This window comes from Eumetopias jubatus, unplaced genomic scaffold, assembly GCF_037043125.1.
Source record: "Eumetopias jubatus isolate StellerSeaLion01/CBP00866 unplaced genomic scaffold, mEumJub1_p1.0 scaffold_17, whole genome shotgun sequence".
In the NCBI taxonomy this organism is placed as follows: Eukaryota; Metazoa; Chordata; class Mammalia; order Carnivora; family Otariidae; genus Eumetopias; species Eumetopias jubatus.
In genome coordinates, this window is record NW_028274823.1 from 16,225,681 (window position 1) to 16,251,689 (window position 26,009).

Here is a 26,009-nt window from a genome sequence, read left to right on the forward strand (position 1 = left end):
CAAATTTCAATGACAGAATTGAGTAGATGAAACAGAGACTGTATAATCTATAAAGCCCACAATATTTACTGTCTTAACCTGTACAGATAGTTTGCCAAACCCTGCTCTCAGTGATATTTCTCTCAGCAGCTATCATATCCAGAGGCACACAATGTAATTTCCCATGGTTTGTGATGTGAATTTTGATCAGTCAGACAAGGTATCATTTTTCTCTGCACCCTATAAACAATCTGTGAGAAAGACACTTAAATACCAGGCACATCTCATCAAAAATTTGTTCCCACTCTGTAGATTTAACACCTATTGATGATTCGTTCCCAAACAATTTTTTACTACAATTATTGCAAAATGATTTTTTTCCCCAACTTCAGCAATGCCAGTCAGCATTCTGTGTAGGAGTTTTCCCTACCGGATGGTGACCAACATAATAAAAGAAAGAAAGAAGTTTCCCCCCCCCCCTCTATTTGTCTGTCAGTCTGTCCATTATCAGTATAATAAGCTCACGGATTCCTGTTGTTTCAAGTTTATAATTTATTACTTTCCTAAATTATTCTGATGCTCACAGCATCCTAGATTTTACCAAAGGAACCCCCTTCAAGCTGATTCCTCTGTGCTTTTAACAGGACCTGTCATCTTCTTGAACACTTCCTTAATTTGATATAACAAGATATACCAGGTTCATCCTTACTTTTCCTGCTACAGCCCTAGAATCAGCCACTTCTCCAAGGAGCTCTGTTTTCTTTTCTTGGGAATGTTATTAAAAATTAGATCTGGCAATATGGGTGATCATTGTGCTCACTACTACTGGGGTGTCTTAGCTTCTAGGCCCTTTCAGAAGAATCTACACCTGTAACTATGGGCTTGCCTGCCTATTTGTCTGTCTACCTATTACCTACCTATCTACCTACCTAATCACAAGCTCACATTGATCCCTCCAATTCCAATCCGTCAGGCAGGATTCTTCCTTGCCTTCCCCATTTCATATTTGTATCTCCCGTCTTCCACGTTGAGAATTTTTGCTCCCAACAACACATTTACCATTTTTTCAATCTGCAAATACACCCAAAATAATGTAGAATTGCTTCACCAAAACCTTCAAAAAACAAACTTAAAAAATTTGTTTGCAGTTCCCCACATCCACGCCTAGACTGAGGACATGTAACCATATACTGTGTTAAAAAGGCATGTGGGTTATTTTTTTCCTCTTCAGTGTGATTTGTGTTATTCATTTGAAACATGGTTGAGTTCATTTGTTTCCGTTTGCATTGTTCTAGAGTTTTCTTGCTTTCCTTGTTGATTTTTTTATATGTAGATCATCAATATGCTTCTAAAAGTCAAAACTATTTAAGGCAAATACACTTTCATTTTCTTTCCTTTCCACACCCATCTTCACCATCTTTTATAAGTAGCCAACATCACTATCTTCTAGTTTACCCTTCCAGTGTCATTTTTGCTCATATAAGCAGACATAAGAGTATTTTCTGATTTCCCCTACTTTCTTACACAAAAAGTAGTATGTTATATATGCTATTTTGCACTTGGTCACTTAGTATATCCTGGAAACCACTCCATGTGATTTCGAAGAGTTCTTCATTCTTTCTACAACTGCATAGTACTCCACTAATATGGATGTACCATGCTTTATCCACCTCTCCCTTATGTTTGCAATTGAAGTAGTTTCTAAATAATGTTACAATGAATAACTCTGTCCATACCAAAAAAAAAAATGTGTTTTTATATCTCTGGAAATAAAACTGAAGCATAAATTCCTTGAAATGGAATTGACATGTATTTTTGTTATATATTTAGGTGGGAGTTTTTTCCCTACATTTGTGACTTTCAGGAATGGTTTATAGTTTTCTTTAAAAAGATTTGAACATTTCTTATTCCATTTATACCTAAGTGATTTAGCTTCACTGTAGCTTTTCTAAGTGTGTTTTTCTCCTCCTTTTATCTTCTAGTTGCCTACTGTATAAAGGAATGATATTGATTTTTGCATGTTAATTTTTTAATTTATGGGGGGAGCAGAGAGTCTTTTAGGCAGACTCCCGCTGAGCAGAGCCCAACATGGGGCTCGATCTCACCACCCTGAGATCACGACTTGAACCAGAACCAAGAGTTGGACGTTGAACTGCACCACCCAGGTGTCCTTTGTGCAGATTAATTTTATAACCTGTTACCTTGCTGAGTTCTTTTATTGTTTTGTTGTTTCAGTTAGTCCTATTACTGTGTAAGGTTTTCTAGGAATTCTCTATCACCTGCAAATAGTTTAAGTTCTCCTTATCAAAGTCCTATTCCTCTAATTGTTTCCTTTACTACCTTCAGAGAAATGTTAAGTAGTAATGGAGATTGTGGGCATCTTTGTTTTGATCCTAACCTTCACACAAATGCCTAATTCCGCATATAAGATGCTGGCTTTTGGATTGACACAGGTAGATTTATTGTGTTCAAACATCCATTTCAATTTTTCAAGAGTGTTAATCAGGAATAGGCTTTTTAGCATGGTCTCCCTAGACCTACAAACATAGTGAATTTTATTAATATATTTCTTAATATTGAATCATCCTTGGAATCCTAGTTATATCCTACTTGATCACGGTGTGTGTTGAGGTTTGTTCATTTTATTTAAGATTGTTGTGGTGATATTTAAGGGAAACATGTTAACCCATTTTGAATCATACAGGTCTATAATCTCCTATTTCTGAGATAACTGTAGGTGACAATGTTAAACTTGCTTTCAAAAATAAATTTGTAAGTTTTCCTTCCATTTTTATTCTCTAAAAGAATTTACAAGCATTGTTAAAGTTAACCTATAACATCATCTAGGCCTGGTGCTTTCTCTATTTTGTTCTACGGAAACTCATCTATATAAACTTTCTATGTCTACAGGGTTCAATTTTAGAAAACTGTTATTTTCTAAGAAATTAACCATTTCTTCTAAATTTTCAAATTTATTTGCATAGATGTACAAAGTAGTCTTTTTTAAAAAATTTCCTCTTTCCCAATATTATTCTCCCCTTATCATTTATTTTGTGTATTTGTGGTTCCTCCCTTATTTCTTGATTAAATGAGCTAGCTAGAGGCTTATCTATTTTAATATTTTTAAAAAACAGAAATGTAATCTATTAAGTTGATTGTCTTTCTGTTCTTACATCAATAATTTCAGATGTTATTTTTATTTGCTTCCTGGCACTTCTAGGTGTGTGTGTAGTTTGTTCTATTTCTTGCTTTGTGAGTTGGGAATGTGGTTCATCTATTTTCATTCGTATTAATATAGTTATTTAATGCTATATTCTTCTGATAAAGTGCTTTAAGCTTATCTGATAGATTCTTATATGTATTGCTTTTACTGTCATTATTTTTTAGCGATTTTATAACTTAAGCTTGTATCTACCCTAAAGGTTTTATTTAATATCTCCATTTTTGGGGAATCTACTGATGTTTTCTTTATACCCTAATATATAATCTACTCACTTTTTGTGAGTTTTCCAGGCATACTTAAGAAGTCCATAGGTACTTCATCCATAAACAGGTTTGTGTTGATATATATTCTTAACATTGCTTGATTGTGTTGTTTAGATCATCTTCGTGGTGAACTGTGGTTTTTAATACAATAAGGTATTCTTGACTTGTACAATGTTTCAGTGTCCTGAATTCTACTTTCTCTGGCATTCGGATCACAACCCCTGCTACCTCACTAAATCCGATTACTGTGTTCAACAAAAGCTAAAAGCAGGCTACAATGAGGGTGCCCCCAGTCTTCTTCTATGCCTTCTTTAAATGTAATAAAATACTTTGGGCACTGCAATAAGAAAATGGAAAGTGACCATATATTTCATTCTGGTATCACCCTCCTAAGTAACTTGTTTTCTTGTTATTTTAATTTTTTTTAGCATTGGTTGGTAATAACTGATGAGCAATGAATTAATTTCTAGGAAGATGAAATAGCAACATGTTTTAAAACATAATAAAAAAACACTAAGATCCTACAGTGTATCTTAGATTTCTAAAATCATCCAATAGATGCATCTATAATTGCAGACAGAATATTTTATTCTCTATTTTTGAAGTAAAAAAATGTTTTCTTTGTTCTTTGAAAGAATTTTAAGAAAGAATGAGATTTAAGAAATAACAGTCTTCACAGAATGTTAGGCCTGCTCAAAAACTATAATTGGGATCAATTGACCTTTATGGTATAAAGAGTTAAATGGCATCCTTTGACTCCTACCAATTACCTATGCAAGAATTCAGGCTCTTTTTCTGCTTTTCTTTTTCTCTCACCCTTCTCCCATTTTTAGCTGCATTCTTTCTACTTAGAATGAACACATAATATCTGCATACTAGTTGTCTACTGACATCTCTACCCTTGTTTTAGTCTTAGCTCTAAAACTAAATACATGTCCTCTACCAGTCTTTTACCTAAAGCGTTCCCATTCATCTCTGTTAGATGACACTTATTCTCTAGGAGAGGGGTTGACAAATTACAGTCCACAGGCCAAATCCAGCCCACCAACTGTTTCTGTAAATCAAGTTTTACTGGAACACAGCCATACTCATTCATTTATGTATTCTATACCACTGCATGTGTACAGACTCAAGAGCAGAACTGAGTAATGACAATAACGACTGTGTGGCCTACAAAGCCTAAGTTATTTACTATCTAGACCTCCACAAAAAAGTCTGCACATTTTTACTCTACTAGATTTCTCAGGTAAGGGGACATATACACAGAATTACCTGAGTTTTTCCATGTTCAAACTGTTTTTTCTATAACCTTGACAATTGAAGGACAGTTTGGCAATATAAAAAATATACATATTTTTATCAAGATGTCTCAAAATTGCTGCTGTGTAAATTTAACCAAGTACCCAACCCAAAGGCTCATGAACAGGAGAATGGATAAAGGAATTGTGGTAGAGTCATATAATGAAACACAGTAATGCAAAGGAGTTAAGTATAGTAATACATAACACAGATGAATCCTAGTAATAAAGTGGTGAATGAAATAGAAGAAAGCCTCAGAAAACTGTATAAAATATTATTTCTTTTTTATAAAACTCAAAACCAAGTAAATAAAATATGCAATATAAGCACACATGTATAAAAAGCTACTTTAAAAAACAAATCCATGGGGCGCTTGAGTGGCTCAGTCGTTAAGCGTCTGCCTTCAGCTCAGGTCATGATCCCAGGGTCCTGGGATCGAGCCCAGCATCGGGCTCCCTGCTTATCAGGAAGCCTGCTTCTCCCTCTCACACTCCCCCTGCCTGTGTTCCCTCTCTTGCTGTCTCGCTGTCAATTAAACAAATAAAATCTTTAAAAAAAAAAAATCCATAAGAAATTCTAGATTTTAGAATAGTAGAGAGGCAGAAAACTTTTTTTAAAAATCCAACAATTTTTTAATGAATATGATTATAAAGAGAAAACTTAAAGGCCTACAATAAAGTGGTTACATTTTTTCATAAATATCCTCTTATGAAATATACATTTGGGGGTGCTTTTGCTAGTAAGACATGGTTACTTCTACACTGATGACATAATAACCAAATAAGGTTGAGTTTGAGTAAACATAATAATAAACCAACAAGTGGTTATTTTTAAAAAAATAAATTGAAAGTTGGGGCGCCTGGGTGGCTCAATTGGTTGAGCATCCAACTCTTGGTTTCAGCTCAGATCATGATCTCAGGATCCTGGGACTGAGCCCCTCGTCGGGCTCTGCACTCAGTACAGAGTCTGCTTGTCCCTCTCCCTCTGCTCCTCCCCTCCCCCCGCTAGCACACTCATGTGCTCTCTCTCTCTCCCAAATAATCTTTAAAAAAAATAAAATAAATAGAAGGCAATATGTAGGCACATAAGAGGGCTGCTTATTGAAAAAACTAGAATAGCTAATTCTCTTAAAAATGTTAAATAAATATAACAACCTTTAACATTAAGAGAAAATAAAATGCTACAAAGGACCACATAGTATTAAAATTTTAAATCATGAATAACAGTAAGAGAAATGGACCAAAGGACCTAGCCCCATGCTATTCCAAAAGGTTTATATTTCTGCTGACATTTTTCTCTACTAATAAATGATGAAGTCCTCTTATAAAACACTTCTTTCTCCCACCCTCCAGGATCCTAATACCTAATACATATAAAGAATCATTTAGAGAAACAGTTATATTTGAATCTCTAAAGAACGAAGAGTAGCTGCAATTGGGTCTTGAGAGGAAACAGATGATATACTAAAAATGTGTAATTATAAGGAGTCTAATAAAAAGACTATTTATAAAACTATCGCCAAGGCAATATCCTGGAACTAACAAAGCAGGAAGTCTTTACTATCCTTTAGCCTGAATAAAACAAGAGGAGGGAATGGTTTCCAGAACTCTTAGAGAGTAGCTGTATGGATAAAGACACCTGGCAGTCCAGCCTTCCATAGGGCAACCCACCTAACCCAAGATGACCCAGCACGGAGGGAGTGAGGAAAATAAAACACCTCAGCCTCACTCCTTTCCACCCTCTGATCTACTGTGGGTGCCCCCAATGAAAGCTAGAGGGCACAGAAACAAGGCAGAAATGGTGAAGGGTGGATCTGGAGAGACACATGGAGAATATCAAGGGCAATACTTTTTGAGTCACCACTAGAAAGAGAATAATAGGTACAGTGTACAATTTTTAAAACTTGGCTAATGTACTTTAATAAACAACACTAAGGAAACACAGATTCAACTTTTAAAGAATAAGTGCTCAAAATCCTATGCATTCATCCAGGTATTTATCAAGCATTTAATACACAGCACTTTACTAGAAAGTACACATTCAGAGAGCATACTGCAGGATTCCTGCTCCAAAATTTACTTCTTAGAAGAATATAAATACAAGAAGAATACCTATATAAAGCAGTATATGTGTCATATTCATTTATAAGCAAAGAGATAAAGGAATTTGGAAGAAAATTAAACCACTTCCAAAAAATGAAAAATGCAGCAAATATAGCTCTGGATTAACAAGAGTCTTTTCACCATTATACAATTATGAAGGCCAGCTTGACTTTGTTAATTAAACAAAAGGTTAGGGGCCTTTACTGCAAGCTGATCTCTTCATTATGCATTTTCCTAATTGTTCCAATAATTCTGCACATGAAGCTCGTTGATTACTGTCACTCCTAAGCACCTGACAGCCATACAGCACTTGTAGAAGTTGTACTCTAGGGCGCCCTCATGGAAAATTCCCTGCCAGACCTACCTGTGTGTGTCCCACATAAGTTATTTTCTCAAGTATTGTTGTTTTTTTTAAAGATTTTTATTTATTTTTTGACAGAGAAAGACACAGCAAGAGAGGGAACACAAACAGGGGGAGTGGGAGAGGGAGAAGCAGGCTTCCCACTGAGCAGAGAGCCCGACGTGGGGCTCGATCCCAGGACCCTGGGATCATGACCTGAGCCGAAGACAGACGCCAAACAACTGAGCCACCCAGGTGCACCTCAGGTATTCTGTTCTTATACATCTATACACATTTTCCTATAAATCACGCCACAATGAATGAAACATATCTTCAGCTAAAGAATGGATTGATTTTGGAGACATAGCCCACACCATTCAGCAACTCACAAGAAGTTTAAAAGTTAAAGGACGAAATTTCAAAGATGAAACATTAATTTGAAGGCTGGCCCATTAAGTTCCATCACTCCCGTGGTTGTTGGCTTTATCAGTCGATCATTTCGCGGCCACCTTCTCATGCTGGCATTACTTCTCAACTCCTCGGATAGCATTACCTGCGTTTTCCCAAATAAAATTCTTTCACCTGAATCCTTGTTTAATAGTCTGCTTCTGGGAAAACCCAAGTTTAGAAAGACCCTGTATTTCCTGACAACTGCAACTACCTTCTTTGCTCCTGTTACAAGCAAACTTTCTTGAAAGAATTGATCTTGCCTACTGTTTCAAATTCCGCTCTCCCTCCCTTCTAAATCCAACCCAGTCAGGCTTTTACCACCCTTCCGCGCTACGCAAAAAGTGTTCTTGCCAAGATCACCAATCGCCTGCACAGGACTAAATTCAATGGCCAATCCTTAGAAATTATTTTCCTTGAGGTGGCTCAGTCCGTTAAGCATCTTGACTTCAGCTCAGGTCATGATATCAGGGTCGTGAGATTGAGCCCCGAAACAGGCTCACCCTTGGTGTGAGGCCTGCTTAAGATTCTCTCACCCCCTCCCCCTCTGCCCATCACCCCCCCACTCACATGCATGTGTATTTGTGCACGTGTGCTCTCGCTCTCTCTAAAAAAATTTTTTTTAAAAAATCATTTTCCTTGAGCCATCAGCGGAGCAGCATTTCACCCAATTGATTACTTTTCTATTTAATAATCTTTCTTCACTTGGCTTCTAGTTCACAATACTACTCTTCCTTGCTCATCTTCTTCTCCTTCTTATGGAATACCATGGGGCCCAACACTTTTCTTCTTATCTACACCCATTTCCTTAGTGATCTGATCCAGTCTCATGGCTTTAAGTGCCTTCCACATTCTAAGAGTTCCCAAATTTACATCTCCAGCCCAGATATCTCTCCAGTCTACTTTAATGTCTAATGGATATCTCACATATAACATACCCAAACTAAACTCCTGACCTTCAAACCACCTTCACCTCAAACCTGTTTCAGAATCTTCTACGTTCAGTATGGCAACTTCATCTTTCCAACTGCTCAGACCAAAAACCTTGAAATCATCCTTGACTCCTCTCTTATCCCAGATTCTACATCCATCCTTGACTCCTCTCTTTTATCTCAGATTCTACATCCAAACCCTCAGCAAATACTATTGGTTCTACTTTAAAAACATTCTAGAGGGGAGGGGGGTGGGAAAATGGGTTAGCCTGGTGATGGGTATTAAAGAGGGCACGTATTGAATGGAGCACTGGGTTTTATATGCAAACAATGAATCACGGAATACTACATCAAAAACTAATGATGTAGTGTATGGTGATTAACATAACATAATAAAATTAAATTTAAAAAATACATATAGATGTTGATGAGAAATTGACTAAATCTTATCATCTCCAATTATTACCACCCTCGCTGTCCAGATTACTATAACAACTCCCTAACTAGCCTCCGTGCTTCTGTTCTTTCAAGAGTTTATTTTCAACACAGACAAAATGATGCATTTAAAAATTATGTCATTGCTTTGCTCAAAATTTTGCACTCTCTCCATTTAACTCAGTAAAAAAAAAAAATAAATAAAAGCAATGTAAAAATCCAATAATCTTACTTCCTTATTACTTCTCTAGTCTCATCTATTCATTTTTACTTCCATCCTCTCTTCTCCAGACTCCTTACTCTTCCTTGAACATGTTCGGCACGTTCTTGCCTTGCCACAGTTGCTCCCACTTTCAGGGAACTCTCTTCCCCCAGAAATCCACATAGCAAATTCCTTCATGTCCTTCAACTCTTTGCTCAAAATTCATCTTTTCAGTGAGATCTACCCTCTCCTTCCTATTTTGTAACCACCTCCCACCCTCAGCACGTCAATCCCCTTACCTTGCTCTATTTTTATAAAACTTACTATCTTCTAACACATCATATAGCATGAATACATATTATATTAATTTTTTTTGTCTGTATCACCCTGCTCAAAATAAGTTCTGCAAAGGTAAAGGAAAATACCTGATTCATCATTTGCTGATACACATTACCGCATATGTCTGAAACCAAGTAGAACCAAAATGTGCTCATATAAGCTACAAAGTCAACCCAGTGTCTGGAGGTACTTTTTAGCTCAACAAAACTCTAAAACTCATCAAATAGCAATGACAATATCTACAATCTCAGCAGTTAAAAAATATTCTCTAGTATCTTAGATTTTTTTAATGCTAATCTATAATTCTCCAATTAAGATAATTAAAGATAAGTTACTTAAATGGTCATTTTGTTCTTAATTATATTACAAAAATCTCAAAAAAGAGTCATTGTACTAAATGCAGAACCAGAAATACCTTATAATGATTTGCAATATTATTAAAAGTTGAATAAGGGTCATTTTGAAGTATGTTAATTGGGAGTTTTTTCTGTTTTTAAAATTTCTACATATTGATGAGATCAATATCCTTAGCATATATTTCTGAGTAGATAAATTTGCTAGATAAATTTTTATCTAGCAAAATACCCTGTTTTCATTAATTACTCTGCTTAATGTCAGCTTTCTTTTCAGTTACCCTCACCACAATGCTGGTTAAAGTGATAGTCCCTTCTTTAATACAAAAACTTTTTTTTTTCCCCCTTAGTTGTCTAGAAGCTTTAAACATGTAAGGATGGTAAAAGTAAAATCAACCTACATTTGGGTACCTGATACCATTAAAATCAGTGAGGAAAAAAAAGAGGCAAAACTGACATCACAGTGTAGTAATTCCCACCAAGAATAGGACTAAATAAATAAATAAATAAATACTCTATGGAAATAAGTATTCACTTATAACTAAGATGATAAATAATCCCATTACTTATGTTCAAAGAAGCCCTACTTAATATAATATCATCCCCTAAGGAAGCACTTTTCTATGATATATAGAACTTAATTATTCTAACATCTTTATGTTTACCCATTGTTTTTGTATTCTTTTATTTATAATTACTTTTCAAGGTGAAAAGTACTTTGATTATTTTTTGATACCACATACTTTCAATAAGCAGTGAATTCAAAATGCACAGAAGTAAATAATGTTAATTTTATTATTATTTGATATAATTTTACAGAAAAGTTGATGAGTTCTACTTTGTACTTAATTCACAGAATTCGAAAACTGTTCAAAATTCATCTAGTATTCTTATAAAATTCATAAACTATGTATTCATCCCATATCTATCTTATACCACATTCATAAGTGGGCCTAACAAGTAGTACAATTAATAAGAAAAAAGTAAAATCAAAAATACCCTGTGGATAAATTTATTTATAAATTGTATTTTTGGGGGTGCCTGGGTGGCTCAGCCGTTAAGCGTCTGCCTTCAGCTCAGGTCATGATCCCACAGTCCTGGGATCAAGCCCCGCACTGGGCTCTCTGCTCAGTGCAGAGCCTGCTTCTCCCTCTCCCACTCCCCCTGCTTGTGTTCCCTCTCTCGCTGTGTCTATGTCAAATAAATAAATAAAATCTTTTTTAAAAAGTCTTTAATAAATAAATAAACTGCATTTTTGTTATAAAATAAACCAAAAGAACTCTAAGAAACAGTTAAAATTTTACCAAAACTACAATTTAAATTATATAATCAAATTATTCGAAATGAAAACAAAAACCTACCAGCCAATGAATTTATCAGTTAACAATCTACATCAACATTTACCTTCACAGATTAGAATAAATCTGATGAGCCTTCCTAGCTATCCCTGGAAAGAATCATCAACACCATGTCTCATAACTGAATGGAACTACTGTTCAGTAAAGGGAAATATGAAAAGAGTAATGTATTTTGTGAACTGTTAAACTCTATTCAGTTGGGAGGCAGAGCAGGGAAGACATGTACCAACCAGGTAACCTAGGAATTCGGTTTTAATGGCCAATACTGAAGCTGAGCCCATTAAGTACTGAATCAGAGAGCTTCTACATAAAGTGAGGGTTATACCCTCAATGAAAAATGTTTTTGTTTTTGCTTTGTTTTGTTTCAATCTGCTCTGCAGAGGCAGACAGAAAATGTCGATTTCAGCCTTGGCCCTATGTGAAAGGAAAAAAGTGCTTCCTTTGGAAACTTTTGGTCAAAGACTAGACATCATGTCACTGTAGGCATGAATTCACCCTACATATAAGGTCCAAAAAACCACATACCAAAATTTTAATTTAATTTAGACCAAGGTTGCTAGGCCCCTAGAAGCACACATTCTCTCTAGAGCAGGCAATCTAAGACCCAAGGGAGCCCAATCTGGAACAAAGCCATGTTCATTGTGTATGCATTATCTGTGGCTGCTTTCATGCTACACCAGCAGAGTTGACTAGTTATGATAAAGACCACATGGCCCACAAAGCTTAAAATATTTACTATCTGGCCCTTTACAGAAAAGACTGTGATGCTTAGTATAAAATATTGATAATACAGTCAAATGTACTTAAAACAAGATGAATTAAAGCAGGGGAAACAGTAGCCTGTAAATTGGAGGTTGATCAGAGTAAAAGTACTGGTCAACTTTAGACTTCATTTTTTTGAAATTTCAAAGTCAAAACCTCTGATTCAATTAAAAGCTTGGTGATAGTTTAATTCTGCATCTTCCCATTTTCTTCAGAGAAGACATATAAAACAGTAAGGAAAATATTAAGGTAATGTAAAGGAAAAAGAAAATTAAATATTCAGAGAAACTAGAAATTTAAAAAAAAACTACAAACTCCAAATAAGGTGTGAATATGCAAAAAGCAAGCGAAACCAAGAGAGTCACATAGAAGAAGCCACAAGAATGCAGAAAAGAAGATGACAAACAGGAGTGTGGAAGAAGCCTAACAGTAGCAGATCTCAAAAACTACCATGCTCCTTTGCACAAAAAAAATGGCCTTCTCTCCCTAAACATAAGGAAAGCCATAATTAAAAACAAGAAGACAACAGAGTGACACAAAGTGTACAAAAACCAGATGGAATCATGAAGCAAAATCCAATTCTTTCTTGTACACAAGAGATACATTTAAAACAAAGTGATTCTGAAAGGTTAACAATGAAGGGAAGGGCAAAAGTATACCAGGAAAATACTAAACCCCTTCCCACAAAAAGCAAGAGCCAAAATATTAAATATCAGACAAGGTAGAAATCAAGTCAAAAACATTAAGCAAGCAAAGCAATTTGTAATATTAAAAGATACAACTTGCAGTAAAGATATAACAGTTATGAATATCCATAATAGCAACTTTCATAAAGTATAAATTCCAGAATATACAAGAAGAAATAGGCAAAAATAAACTAAAATTTTTAGACTTTAATTCAATTTTCAAAGTATGACAGATAAAGTACAAAAAAAAAAAAAAGGAAAGAATAAACCGACCAACAAAGTAGATTTGCTAGACGTGTGTGTATATATCTCTCTCTCTCTCTCAAATGCCTTACCTTGATATAACAAGACTTATCTCCTTTCCAAGTGTCTATAAAATATGAAAATTGGCCCATAAAGAAAATCTCAGTAAATTACAAAAAGTAGAAATAATACCTACAACATTCCCTGAACACCATAATAAAACCAAAAATTAATAACAAAATCAAAAAACAAACAACCTTTCTACAAAGAACATTTCTAACTGTTGCTTAAACAACTCTTGGGCCCATCTAAAAAAATGCAATGACAGCCACATTTGCTTCAATGCCACCATGAGTCTGTCAGACCAATAATGTGTGTACATAGCAGTTTATTCAATACAGCACTGCTAATTAACCATTACACTCCAAAATGTTCCCACCAGCAGGAGTTCTCTTTAGATTTGTTCTGTTTTCCTAGTAAAATAAGAAGTAAGGTCATCAGCTGAGAGTAATCATGGAGAAGGAAGTGCTGGAAGTTTGAAGAGAGGAAAAGGTATGAAATGGTCAACTCGGGAGAGTTGGAGGAAGACTGGTGATGATGAGCTTCAAGCTGGGTAAGGTTAGAAGTACAGATAAGAGAGTGATAGTGAAAAACTGATAGGAGGCCCAATGGACTTACAGCTCTAGTAAGGTTGGAGAATTGTCAGAGTTGGAGTCCTAGAAGGAGTAAGCTGGAAAGATCAGTGGCACTCAAAGAGTAAGATATCTAAAATGGAAATTATGGGATTCATTGAGGTACACAGTCAAGAGTATGACAGTGGGAGAGAGTGATTCAAACAGGATGGAAAGCAAGATCCCTGAAGAGAGATTAAAAAAAAAAAAAAAAATGAGAGTCCAAGTATTAGAAGAACTAGTCAAGTGGATAGTGAAATCAGAAAAATATTTGGCTAATCTATAGTTTTGTAATGTACTATAATGTAATGTGATCTGAGGAGCAACAGAAGAGTGAAGATGTAATAGATGACACAGTCTGATGATGTAAGAGTCAAAGGTGAATGCTTTAAAGGAGGAAGGAATGGAAATACTGTAAAATGGCAATAAGAAGTAAGAAGGATACATATTCCACTTTCCACTCAGCTGCAGTGGGGATTTTGGAAAGAAAACGGATCACTTAAAAGGACTGCAGGGGGAAGAGAGGAGTATTTTTAGAAAGGGAGTCTTCTGAGCACATCAAGGACTCTCTTGTTGCTCTGCAAGTGAGATGCCTCATTAAGACTAGACAAGGACTCTTAAACAGTTGGATACAGCCATCTCTACACAAAGGAGCCAAAAACTTGAATTCATAATACTGGCCAGAGCCAGAAATGGAATATGGTCTTCAATCTAATTAGGGACCATATGGTTTATGTAGACAAATTTTTTAAAAAATCTTGTGTTTGAAAATGTCATAAAGAATTCAAAAAAATAATAATAAAGTACCAGAAAAACAAAGAGTATTTAAGAGTATAGTACAAAAAGTCAAATGTAGATTGTCTCAGTCACCTTCACCTACCAGATAATAACCTCTTATAAAAGCCAACAGACTATCTTCAGGAAACTTACTTTAAAAGAATAATACATATATAGAGATCTTACAGTAAGATTAGAAACAGAACCCTGAAAAATAAAAATCCTGAAATCATGGAATGCATAGTAAAGAGACTAGGTTAGTTTTAGTTCTTGGTTCATAAGTAAAATCCAAAGAAATAGCACCATCTGTTGGTATTTCTCATATTTATAAATATTCTCAATTCTTGAAAAATGTGTAACTGGTATGTAACATTTCCCCACTGTTAGCTAAGAAGATAAATATTAAAGGACAAAACCTAACACAAAATCAAAAGGTTTATATTAAAAAGTATTAATTCTTAGCTCATAATTCTGATTCAAATAACTCACCATTTGACTAAATTCATATGAAGACTTTATTAAAGATATTTTCAACTAATAAAAGAGTATATAGTTACATTTTCAAAGTAACTCACAGATATGATATTCTTGTATGCTGCTTGTATAACCATATATTGCAGAATATCCAAATATTATGATCATGACAACATCTCTACTATCCAGCTCCATAATGTGTGCTGAATGTCCCTCCACAGCATACTGCTGACCATGTCCAAGAACAGTAGGAGTTTTGGTACTCCATGACTGACTATGTATGTTAAAAACCCATAATTCGTCTGTGACATTGCCATCATTTGTTTCAATTCTGCCTCCATACATAAAGATGTTTTCCTGTAAATTAAAAAACATATATTAATAAGCAAAATAGTTGTATCTTAGCAATATAATTAAAAATAAAGGCTCAGTTTAAACATTAAACTTTAGTAATCACTCACAACATGCATAAGGCATAGTTTTTATTTATAGAAAGTCATATGGGAATGGGAATTAATGCTTTTACTTACAAGAAGGGGAAAAATTCATGCTTTCAAAAAGTTGCATTAAGATACTTTATTTAAAACAGCTATATTAATATAGTTAAATTGACTATGTTTTTAATTATCTTAGTTGTTGAGTCCCTACTTCTTACACTTAAATTTTACCATCTATGTGCACTGCTTTGTGCTATTCTCATTCACTGTTTCCTTCAAGCACTGTCCACCAAAAAGGTAGACCACATTGGTACACTACATGGAGTGTATTTTTATTATTACCACTTTTCATGACTATAGGCAGATACTTTATAGCACTTATAAATTATACAAATAATTTCAATTACATATGATTGAAATAATAATACATAAATGACATACATCATTACTACCCTAAGAATAGAAAGGAATTCCATCAACCTAATAAAGAGCACCTAAGAAAAACACACACCTAATATTACACTTAATGGTGAAAGTCTGATGCTTTCCCACTAGGAACAAGACAAAGATGCCCACTTTTACCACTTATATTCAACATTGTATTGGAGGTTTTAGCCAAAGCAAAAAAGCAAAAACTGAATAAAGGCATCCAGACTGGAAAAGAAGTAATATATTTCTATCCATAGATTATATGAAGCTGTACATAGACAATCCTAAGAAATAAAAAAAATAGAGCAGATAAATGAATTCAGTAACATTGCAGAATACAAAATCAACGTACAAAAAATCTATTATATTTCTATACACTTAAAATGAACAATCCAAAAATGAAACTAAGTAAAAAATTTCATTCACAAAAGCATCAAAAAGGAAATAATACTTAGAAATAAATTTAACAAAAGAAATGACAAACTTTAACTCTGAAAGCCACAAAGTATTGTTGAAAGAAATTTTAAAAGATCTAAATGAATAGAAAGACATCCCATGTTCATGGGTCAAAGGACTTAATATAGTTAAGATGGCAACAGTCTCCAAATTGATCTACAGATTCAGTGCAATCTCTTGGAGGATTTCTTTGTAGAAACTGACAAGTTGGTTCCAAGATTTACATGGAATTGCAAGGGACCCAGAATAACCAAACAATCTTGAAAAAGAATATAATTGGAAGACTCACACTATTCGATTTCAAAATTTATTATAAAGGAAAAGTAATCAAGACAGTATGCTACAGGCATAAAGACAGGCATATAAATCAATAGAACTGAGAGTCCAGAAATAAATCCATACATCTAGGGCCAACTGAAGAGTGCCAAGACCACTCGGGGGCGGGGGGGGGGGAGAATAACCTCTTCAACAAATGGTATAAAGAGAACTAGGTAGTCAACATGCAAAAGAATGAATTTGAACCCTTACTCCATACCATGTACAAAACTTAACTCAAAATGGATCAGAGACCTAAATGTAAGGGCCAAACTATAAAATTCTTGAGAGAAACATGAGGTAAACCTTCCTAACACTGGATTTGGCAATGGATTCTTAAATATGACACCAAAACACAAGCAAAAGAAAAAGAACAATAAATTGGATTTCATCAAAATTAAAAAACTTGTGCTTCAAAAGACACTATCAAAAAAGCACACAGAATGGAAAAAAATATGTACAAATCATGTATCTGATAGGGAACTTGTATCTAGAATATATAAATAACTCTTACTTCTCAATAATAAAAAGACAAATAACCCAATTAAAAAATGAGAAGGAGGACTGCCTGGGTGGTTCAGTCAGTGAACTGGCTGCCTTCAGTCACGATCCCAAGACCCTGGGATCCAGCCCCCCTCAACCCCCTCAGGCTCTCTGCTCAGCGGAGAGTCTGCTTCTTCCTCTCCATCTGCTCCTCCCCTCCCCACCACTCATGCTGTCTCTCTCAAATAAATAAAATCTTTAAAAGATATAAAATAAAATAAAAATAAATTAAAAAATTAAAAATGGGAAGAGGACTAGAATAGACATTTCTCCAAAGAAATACAAATAGGAATAAGCATATGAAAAGATGACTCACATCATTAGTCAACAGGGAAAAGCAAATCAAAACAAAATGTGATACCACTTCACTAGGGATGGCTATAATCAAAATGATATCAAATAACCAGTGTTGGCAAGGATGTAGAATAACTGGACCTTCGTATATGTCTGGGAGAAATGGAAAATGACGCAGCCATTCTGGAAAACAGTCTGGCAGTTCCTCAAAATTTAAATATAGAGTTACCATTTGACCCAGCAATTTCAATCCTACTTATATACCCAAGAGAAACATAAGCATATGTCCACACAAAAACTTATACATGAATGTTCACAGCAGCATTACCATAATAGCCAAATGGTGAAAACAACCCAAATGCCCATCAACTGATACATGGATAAAGCAAATGTAATATATCTATAATAGAATATTATTTGCCATAAAAACAAAATATCAATACATGCTACAACATGCTAGTCACAAACCATATAGTAAATAATTTCATTTATATGAAATGCCAGAACAGACAAAGCTATAGAGACAGGAAATAAATTCATGATTGCTAAAAGCTGGGAGGATGAGGAGGTTTGGAGTAATAAAGGGTACAAGTTTCTTTGTGAGGTAACGAAAACATTCTAAAATTGATTATACAATTCTGCGATTTTATGCAAATCTGCAAAAGTTGTTGCACAACTGTGAATAAACTAAAAGCCATTCCAAATGCACACTCTAGATAAGTGAATTGTATGGTATATCAATTACATCTCAAAAGCTGTTACCAAAAAAATACAACAAACCAAACACTAAAACTAAAAACCAAAATTAAAAGAAAGAAAGCATTTACATACACACAAACATATATACATAGAGAGGTTTTTATTTTATCTTTAAAAATGCATCTGGATAGAAAAAAAGAGTTGAAGTTTATTCTTTACATCACTACTGTATTTTCCAAATTTTCTTAAATAAGCAGAGAAAATATGTAAGTTTTTATTTGAAGGGTCTAGTCACAAACCACAAAATACTTGATTCAAAATAAAAACCAGTTAAGTAGCCTATCATTTCAATCATACTAAATTCATGAATTACACAAAAGTAACTGAGTACAATGCAATCCCTATCAAAATCTCAATGACATTTTTGGAGAAACAGAAAAATCTAGCCTAAAATTCATATGGAATCTTAAGTGACCCTGAGTAGGCAAAACAAACTTGAAAAACAAGATCAAAGCTGGAAGTCTCGCAGTTCCTCATTTCAAAACTTACTATAAAACTACAATAATCAAAATTGTGTCATACTGGTACTGGCACACAGACACAGATCAAAAGAATAGAGAGCCCAGATGTAAACCCTCACACATATGGTAAAATGATTTTCAACAAGGGCACCAAGACTATTCAATGAGGAAAAGACAGTCTTTTCAACAAATGGTGCTGGCTAACAAAATAGCTACACGCAAAAAAATGAAAGTGAACACTTACCCTACACCATAAACAAAAAAATTAACTCAAAATGGATTAAAGATCTAAATATCAAAACTAAAACTTTAAAACTCTTTTAAAAGAAAACATAGGGAAAAATCTTCATAACATTGGATTGGCAATGATTTCTTGGATATGACACAAAAAGCCCACAGAACAAAAGAAAAAATAGATAAATTGGACTATGCCAAAATTAAAAACTTTTGTGTATCAAAGAACATATCAACAGAGTGAAAAGACAGCCCACAAAATGGGAGAAAATATCTGCAAATCATATCTGATAAGGGGTTAATATCCAGAATATATAAAGAACCCTCACAACTCAACAACAAAGAAACAAACAACTTGATTTTAAAAATGGGCAAAAGATTTGAATATACATTTCTTTAGAGGAGGCATACAAACAGCCAATAAGCACTTGAAAAGATGTTCAACATTAAAGAAATGCAAATCAAAACCACAATGAGATACCACTGCACACAAAGTGCCTATTATAAAAAACAAAAACAAAATAACAAATGTTGACAAGGATGTGGAAGAACCCTGTGCACTACTGATGAAAATGTAAAATGGTGTAGCTGCTATGGAAAACAATATGGCAATTCCTCAAAAAATTAAAAACAGAATTATGATGTAGTCCTGCAACTCCTCTTCTAGCTATCTACCCAAAAAATTTAAAGCAAGGACTTAAATAGGTAGTTTTATACCCATGTTCACAACAGCATCATTCACAAGAGTCAAAAAGGTGAAAGCAACCCAAGGGTCTATCAATAGATGAATGGATAAAGAGAATGCGACATATCCATACAATGGAATATTATTCAGGTTTAAAAAGGAAGGATATTCTAGCATATACTACATGGATGAACCTTGAGGGCATTATGCTAAGTGAAATAAGCCAGTCAAAAGACAAATACTATATGATTCCACTTATATGAGGTACCTGGAGCAGTCAAATTACAGAGACAGAAAGTAGAATGGTGGTTGCCAGTGGCTGGGGAAGGAGATGGGGAGTTACTGTTTAATGGGGTATAGAGTATCATTTTTGCAAGATGGAAAAAGGTCTGGAAATAATGGTGGTAATGTTTGTAAAACAATTTGAATATACTTAATGTCACTGAAACTACATTTAAAAAATGGTTAAAATGGTAAATTTTATGTTATGTGTACTTTACTACAATTTTTTTAAAAAGCCTGGGTGGCTCAGTGGGTTAAGCACCTGCCTTCAGCTCGGTCATGATCCCAGGGTCCCTGGGATCGAGCCCCACAATGGGTTCCCTGCTCAGAAGGGGAGTCAGCTTCTCCCTCTCCCTCTACCTCTCCCCCTGCTCTCTCTCTAGCTCACTCTCTCTCTTTCAAATAAATAAAATCTTAAAAAAAAAAGTGATTAACCTGATGACTAGGTATAAAGCCATGGACAAAAATTCAATCTTCATTTCTTCTGATGTTCCATGGAGAATTGTACTAAAATCTATTTTTTACTAAAATACTATATGAGTTTATGACATCTCAAGTAATTGTGATCTATGATCTATTCTCATTAAATATTTGAAATAAAACTGAGATTTAGTATTTTTTTCTCAAAGGTAAATTCTAAAAACAAACAAACAAAAAAAAAATGATTAGAATTTAAAAACCATGATCCATACCTGATATAAAGCAAGAGAGTGTCCATATCTCTGGAGAGGACCCCTTGATAGACTTCCTACATTCCATATACTGCTTTCCAAATTGTAACTAAAAGCAAAATAAAAGAAAAATACTTTATAAGCTAACATTCATTTTTTTTAATTTTTTATTGTTATGTTAATCACCATGTATTACATCATTAGTTTCTGATGTAGTGTTCCATGAGTCACTGTTTGTGCATAACACCCAGTGCTCCACGCAGAATGTGCCCTCTTTAATATCCATCACCAGGCTAACCCATCCCCCTACCTTCCTCCCCTCTAGAACCCTCAGTTTGTTTTTCAGAGTCCATCGTCTCTCATGGTTCGTCTCCCACTCTGACTTACTCCCCTTCATTCTTCCCCTCCTGCTATCTTCTTCTTTTTCTTTTTTCTTAACATATGTTGCATTATTTGTTTCAGAGGTACAGATCTGTGATTCAACAGTATTGCACAATTCACAGCGCTCACCATAGCACATACCCCCTCCAATGTCTATCACCCAGCCACCCCATCCCTCCCACCCCCCAACACTCCAGCAACACTCAGTTTGTTTCCTGAGATTAAGAATTCCTCATATCAGTGAGGTCATATGATACATGTCTTTCTCTGATTGACTTATTTCACTCAGCATAACACCCTCCAGTTCCATCCATGTCGTTGCAAATGGCAAGATCTCATTCCTTTGGATGGCTGCATAATATTCCATTGTGTATATATACCACATCTTCTTTATCCATTCATCTGTCAATGGACATCTTGGCTCTTTCCACAGTTTGGCTATTGTGGACATTGCTGCTATAAACATTGGGGTGCACGTACCCCTTCGGATCCCTACATTTGTATCTTTGGGGTAAATACCCAGTAGTGCAATTGCTGGATCGTAGGGTAGCTCTATTTTCAACTGTTTGAGGAACCTCTATACTGTTTTCCAGAGGGGTTGCACCAGCTTGCATTCCCACCAACAGTGTAGGAGGGTTCCCCTTTCTCCACATCCCCGCCAACATCTGTTGTTTCCTGACTTGTTAATTTAAGCTAACATTCATTTTTGGTTTTTTAATTTGCATATGCTTTCCTCACTTGTATTCAAGTATTCATTAAATTCAAAAACAATTATAACTAATAAACTCATAATTTCATGTACCATATTAGAAATTTTTAATAGACTCATTCAAGACATACCTACTCTAAATTAGAATTCAATCACCTAAATGTGTAATATACATTAACTTGACTAGGCTATTTATTACTGGGATTAATTTGTTCAATTACCTTTAACAATTTCAAACAACTGATTAGCTAGCCTAAACAATAAGTGAGTTAGTCTGCATTTTTCATTTTTTTTAAAAGCCAGCTTTTTCTTTTCAAAATAGATGAAAATTCTTTCCATTTTTACCACAGCCATTTGCTTTATGCATTCATTTTTATTTTTTTACACAGACTAAGCTTAGCATTATATAAATTAACTAAGTATGCATTTCCTATGCCAAATATAACTCATTCACAGATCACTTTTTGAAATAAAATGAATCTAGTAAGATAGAAGCTTCTGTAAAAATTAAGTACACAAACAATGAATCATGGAACACTCCATCAAAAGCTAATGATGTAATGTATGGTGATTAACATAACATAATAAAAAAATAAAGTACGTATTGGACTACAGGATAAAAAAAGAAAATTCATATTTGTTCTAAAAATACATATATGAAAACAGAAGTTCCAAACTATGAATCTCCAATGCTTATCCAACAGAACTCCACCATCATACTCTACACTCAAAGTTCCTCAATGCGCCAAAACATAAAAATGGTAACACCCAGCTAAGAATTGGCTAAAACATTGTTTAAGAAGCTCATTATCAATTATTTCCCGTCTTCTCTTTCTTCAAGAAAGGTAATATTGTGGGATCAAGAAAGGTAAGAGAACTCCCTTTACAAAAAAAAAAAAAAGAGAGAGAGAGAGAAAGAGAAAGAAAGGGCTACCAAATTGCTGGAGTGGGGGTGGGGGTGGGGTAGGAGGGATGGGGTGGCTGGGTGATAGACATTGGGGAAGGTATGTGCTATGGTTAGTACTGTGAATTGTGCAAGACTGTTGAATCACAGAACTGTACCTCTTAAACAAATAATGCAATATATGTTAAGAAAAAAAAATAAGAAGATAGCAGGAGGGGAAGAATGAAGGGGGGTATATCGGAGGGGGAGACGAACCATGAGAGATGATGGACTCTGAAAAACAAACTGAGGGTTCTAGAGGGGAGGGGCGTGGGGGTATGGGTTAGCCTGGTGATGGGTATTAAAGAGGGCACGTTCTGCATGGAGCACTGGGTGTTATGCACAAACAATGAATCATGGAACACTACATCAAAAACTAATGATGTAATGTATGGTGACTAACATAACAATAAAAAAATTTAAAGAAAAAAAAAAGAAAGTGCTACCAAAAATTATCTACAGTATTATGTTAGTTATTTCCTACCTTGGAGTTATAAAATACATGTGTATGACATAAATGAGGAAATATAATCAACCAGAACATAACTTCCACAAAATCATACCTACATCTACCTACCATATCTGCACCCAACACACTGCTTTCCACCAAGTTACCATAAATTAGGGCCCAGCAAACTATTTCTGTAAAGGACTAGACAGTAAATATTTTAGGCTTTGTGTACCACATTGGTCTCATATATTCTTCTTCGGTTCTTTTCTACAGTCCATTAAAAATGCAAAACCATTCTTAGCATCTAGGTCCTAGGCCCCTAATTGGCAGTTGGCTGTTGCCTGCTATCAATAAACTATAGCTGTGTTCCTGGTAACACTAGATCCCACAACATTCTAGCAGTCCTCCCATCTCTTTCCTACATCACCACTTTCTGGTCTTACTAGATTAATTCCCATCGGCAAAAAACATGGTGTTATTTTTCCCCACTTATAAAAAAAAAGAAAAAAATTTCTCTTGACCTCACTACTACCCCTTCAAGCTATCACCCCATTTCTTTACTACCCCTTTTCTTCCTTGCCCCTCCCTGCACCTCTCCACTCTCTCTTCAACTAACTCCAAACAAACTTTTAAAAACACTGCTCCAGCAAAGTTGTTTTTGTTAAAATCAACTTCCTCATGCTAAATCCCTGGCCACTTCTCAGTCCTCATTTTCCTTGACCTGGTTAATCATTAGCATTTGACACTGCTAATCAATCCTTCCTCCTCATATACTCTCTTCCCTTGCTCTCTCTCTCAAATAAACAAAATCGTTCTTAAAGATGCAGAAGATTTAAAAACTATAACATCTACACCTCAATTAAATTCTATAGAAGATAAATTGACTAATGACTGACATCACTTCTAAAAGCTACTAAATATCCTTACCTACCTACAATTGAACTACATTCACAATAATAAAAAAAAAAATTATCTAACCTGTGAAAACAGCAACGAGGTTTCTTCTAATCTGACACCTTGAGGCTTACTACAAAACTAAACACTATAAGCAAAAGAACCAGGTTGCAGACAAAAGTTAAACTGAGTCAAATTAGAAATATATAAGTTTAAGAGAGAATCAAGTGATATTCACCACTTAATTTTAAATATGCAATTAAACTTATACAGAACATAAATTTTTAAAATTCCCATGTTTCCCTGACACTATACTCTGTCTTCACAACTCTACTTTGCAAATACCACAATTTAATTCAAAGTTTTACTTTATTTTCACAGACTTTTCATTAATCATAGTAAATTTCCTTCTTTTTTTAATTTTATTATGTTATGTTAATCACCATACATTACATCATTAGCTTTTGATATAGTGTTCCATGATTCATTGTTTGCATATAACACTCAGTGCTCCATTCAGTACGTGCCTTCTTTTAATACCCATCACCAGGCTAACCCATCCCCCCACCCCCCTCACCTCTAGAACTGAGAGTTCTAGAGGTAAATTTCCTTCTTGTTTCCACATTTAAATCTTATTATTTCTTCAGGTTCTTTTTATATCATAAAAACTCATTTAATCCCACCAACTCTCCTTCAGTTCTTTCTAGAATATTTTATCCTTCACATATTGTGATGCATAATTCTAATTCTTCACTTAAATATTTACCTATAACTCTTCCTTTTCTTCGTCTCCAGATTTTATTTTAGACTTTAATTCCAATCATATTCAATCATAGTTTTAAAGCAATCTCCTCTTAAACACAGACTTTTTTATATTCTCCAAATTAACAAGGTTAATATTTTCAGTTACAGATAAAATATAGGATGCTCAGTTAAATCTGAATTTCAGATAAACAACCAACAAATTTTTAGTATACGTATGATCCATGCAATATTTGGGACAAAAGCAAAAATACATATTTAAAAAATTATATGTATATTGCATTTTGCAAGGAGCCTACACGCAATATATACAATGTTACAATGAATACTAAGGTCAGTTCTGATTGGTTGATGCCCAAGTTATACCAGTTATAATATATTATTATATTGAAAACACTGATAATCAAATTACTCTATTTCCTCTTTTATTCTGTTAATAGATGGTTAATGAAATACAATCAGCAGCTGAAAAAAAGTCAGATAAAGCTGCCACCCATATGATTTCTCATATCATCCAATCATGCAGAGGATAATCTCTATTGTGCCAACATCAAATGAATGATTTATTTTATAATATTGGCCTGTGTTCCCAAAAGCTTGTAAAGTAAAAGCTCAGGTAAATTAAAACTTACGGAACAAACTGAAAGTATTTTTATATAAGCAATTACACTTCCATCTAAAAAAATAAAAGGTGGCAGGATTTTTAATGTCTAATACAAGCATGGCCCCCCACTTTTTTGAACTTAATATTTTCATACTAAGAATTTCCAAAAAGCACTCTCTAGAGAGGTAATAAAATTTCTACAAACCAAACCTAGATACATAATGACAAAAAATTAACTATGGATATACTGACTTCATATATTCTCAAATCAGTCCCATGTAGTAAATAGATACTATCACTGATATAACCATTTATAAATTTGGACAGCAACAAAATAAGACATTTAGTATAGTCTTATTACCAAAATAATCCAATAGATTATGAACATTTGTAAAAAAAACTTACTTCAAGACCATTTGGAAAGAACTGTAGTTAAAAGTATATCCGCCAATCACCCACATAAATTTCCCATGTAAAACTGCTTTATGGGAAGCCCGACCTACAGAAGGACTGAAGGGTTTAACATTTGGCAGAATCCAGTAAGACTCAGTAGAAGGAACATTCAAAGAACAATCAGGACCTATTAAAAAAAAAATCAAACACAATGCATTAAACAAAGACCTTAGATTTTAGAAATAGAATATATGGATTAAGAGAATTTAAGAATTCAATGCTCATATTAATAAATGCAATATACATAACAAACGGTCTGAAATATAACTTAACAGGAAAACTTCTAAGAGCAAATGTAATGCCTACAGGGGAAAAAAATTCATACACCCAATCAGACATAAAGACCACAGCCTGAAAAAAT

General features: G+C 34.5%; 1 protein-coding gene across 1 annotated transcript in view; it reads right to left on the reverse strand.

Annotated features, from left to right (window-relative positions):
* Positions 1–26,009, reverse strand: part of ATRNL1 (attractin like 1) — an 867,795-nt gene that overhangs the window by 771,980 nt on the left and 69,806 nt on the right. Inside the window, exons 6-8 of the mRNA XM_028121803.2 lie at positions 25,601–25,775; positions 20,473–20,560; positions 14,987–15,242 (exon numbers count right to left, since the gene is read on the reverse strand). Coding sequence (XP_027977604.1) covers positions 14,987–15,242; positions 20,473–20,560; positions 25,601–25,775 — 519 coding nt within the window. The remainder of the gene's footprint in view (positions 1–14,986; positions 15,243–20,472; positions 20,561–25,600; positions 25,776–26,009) is intronic.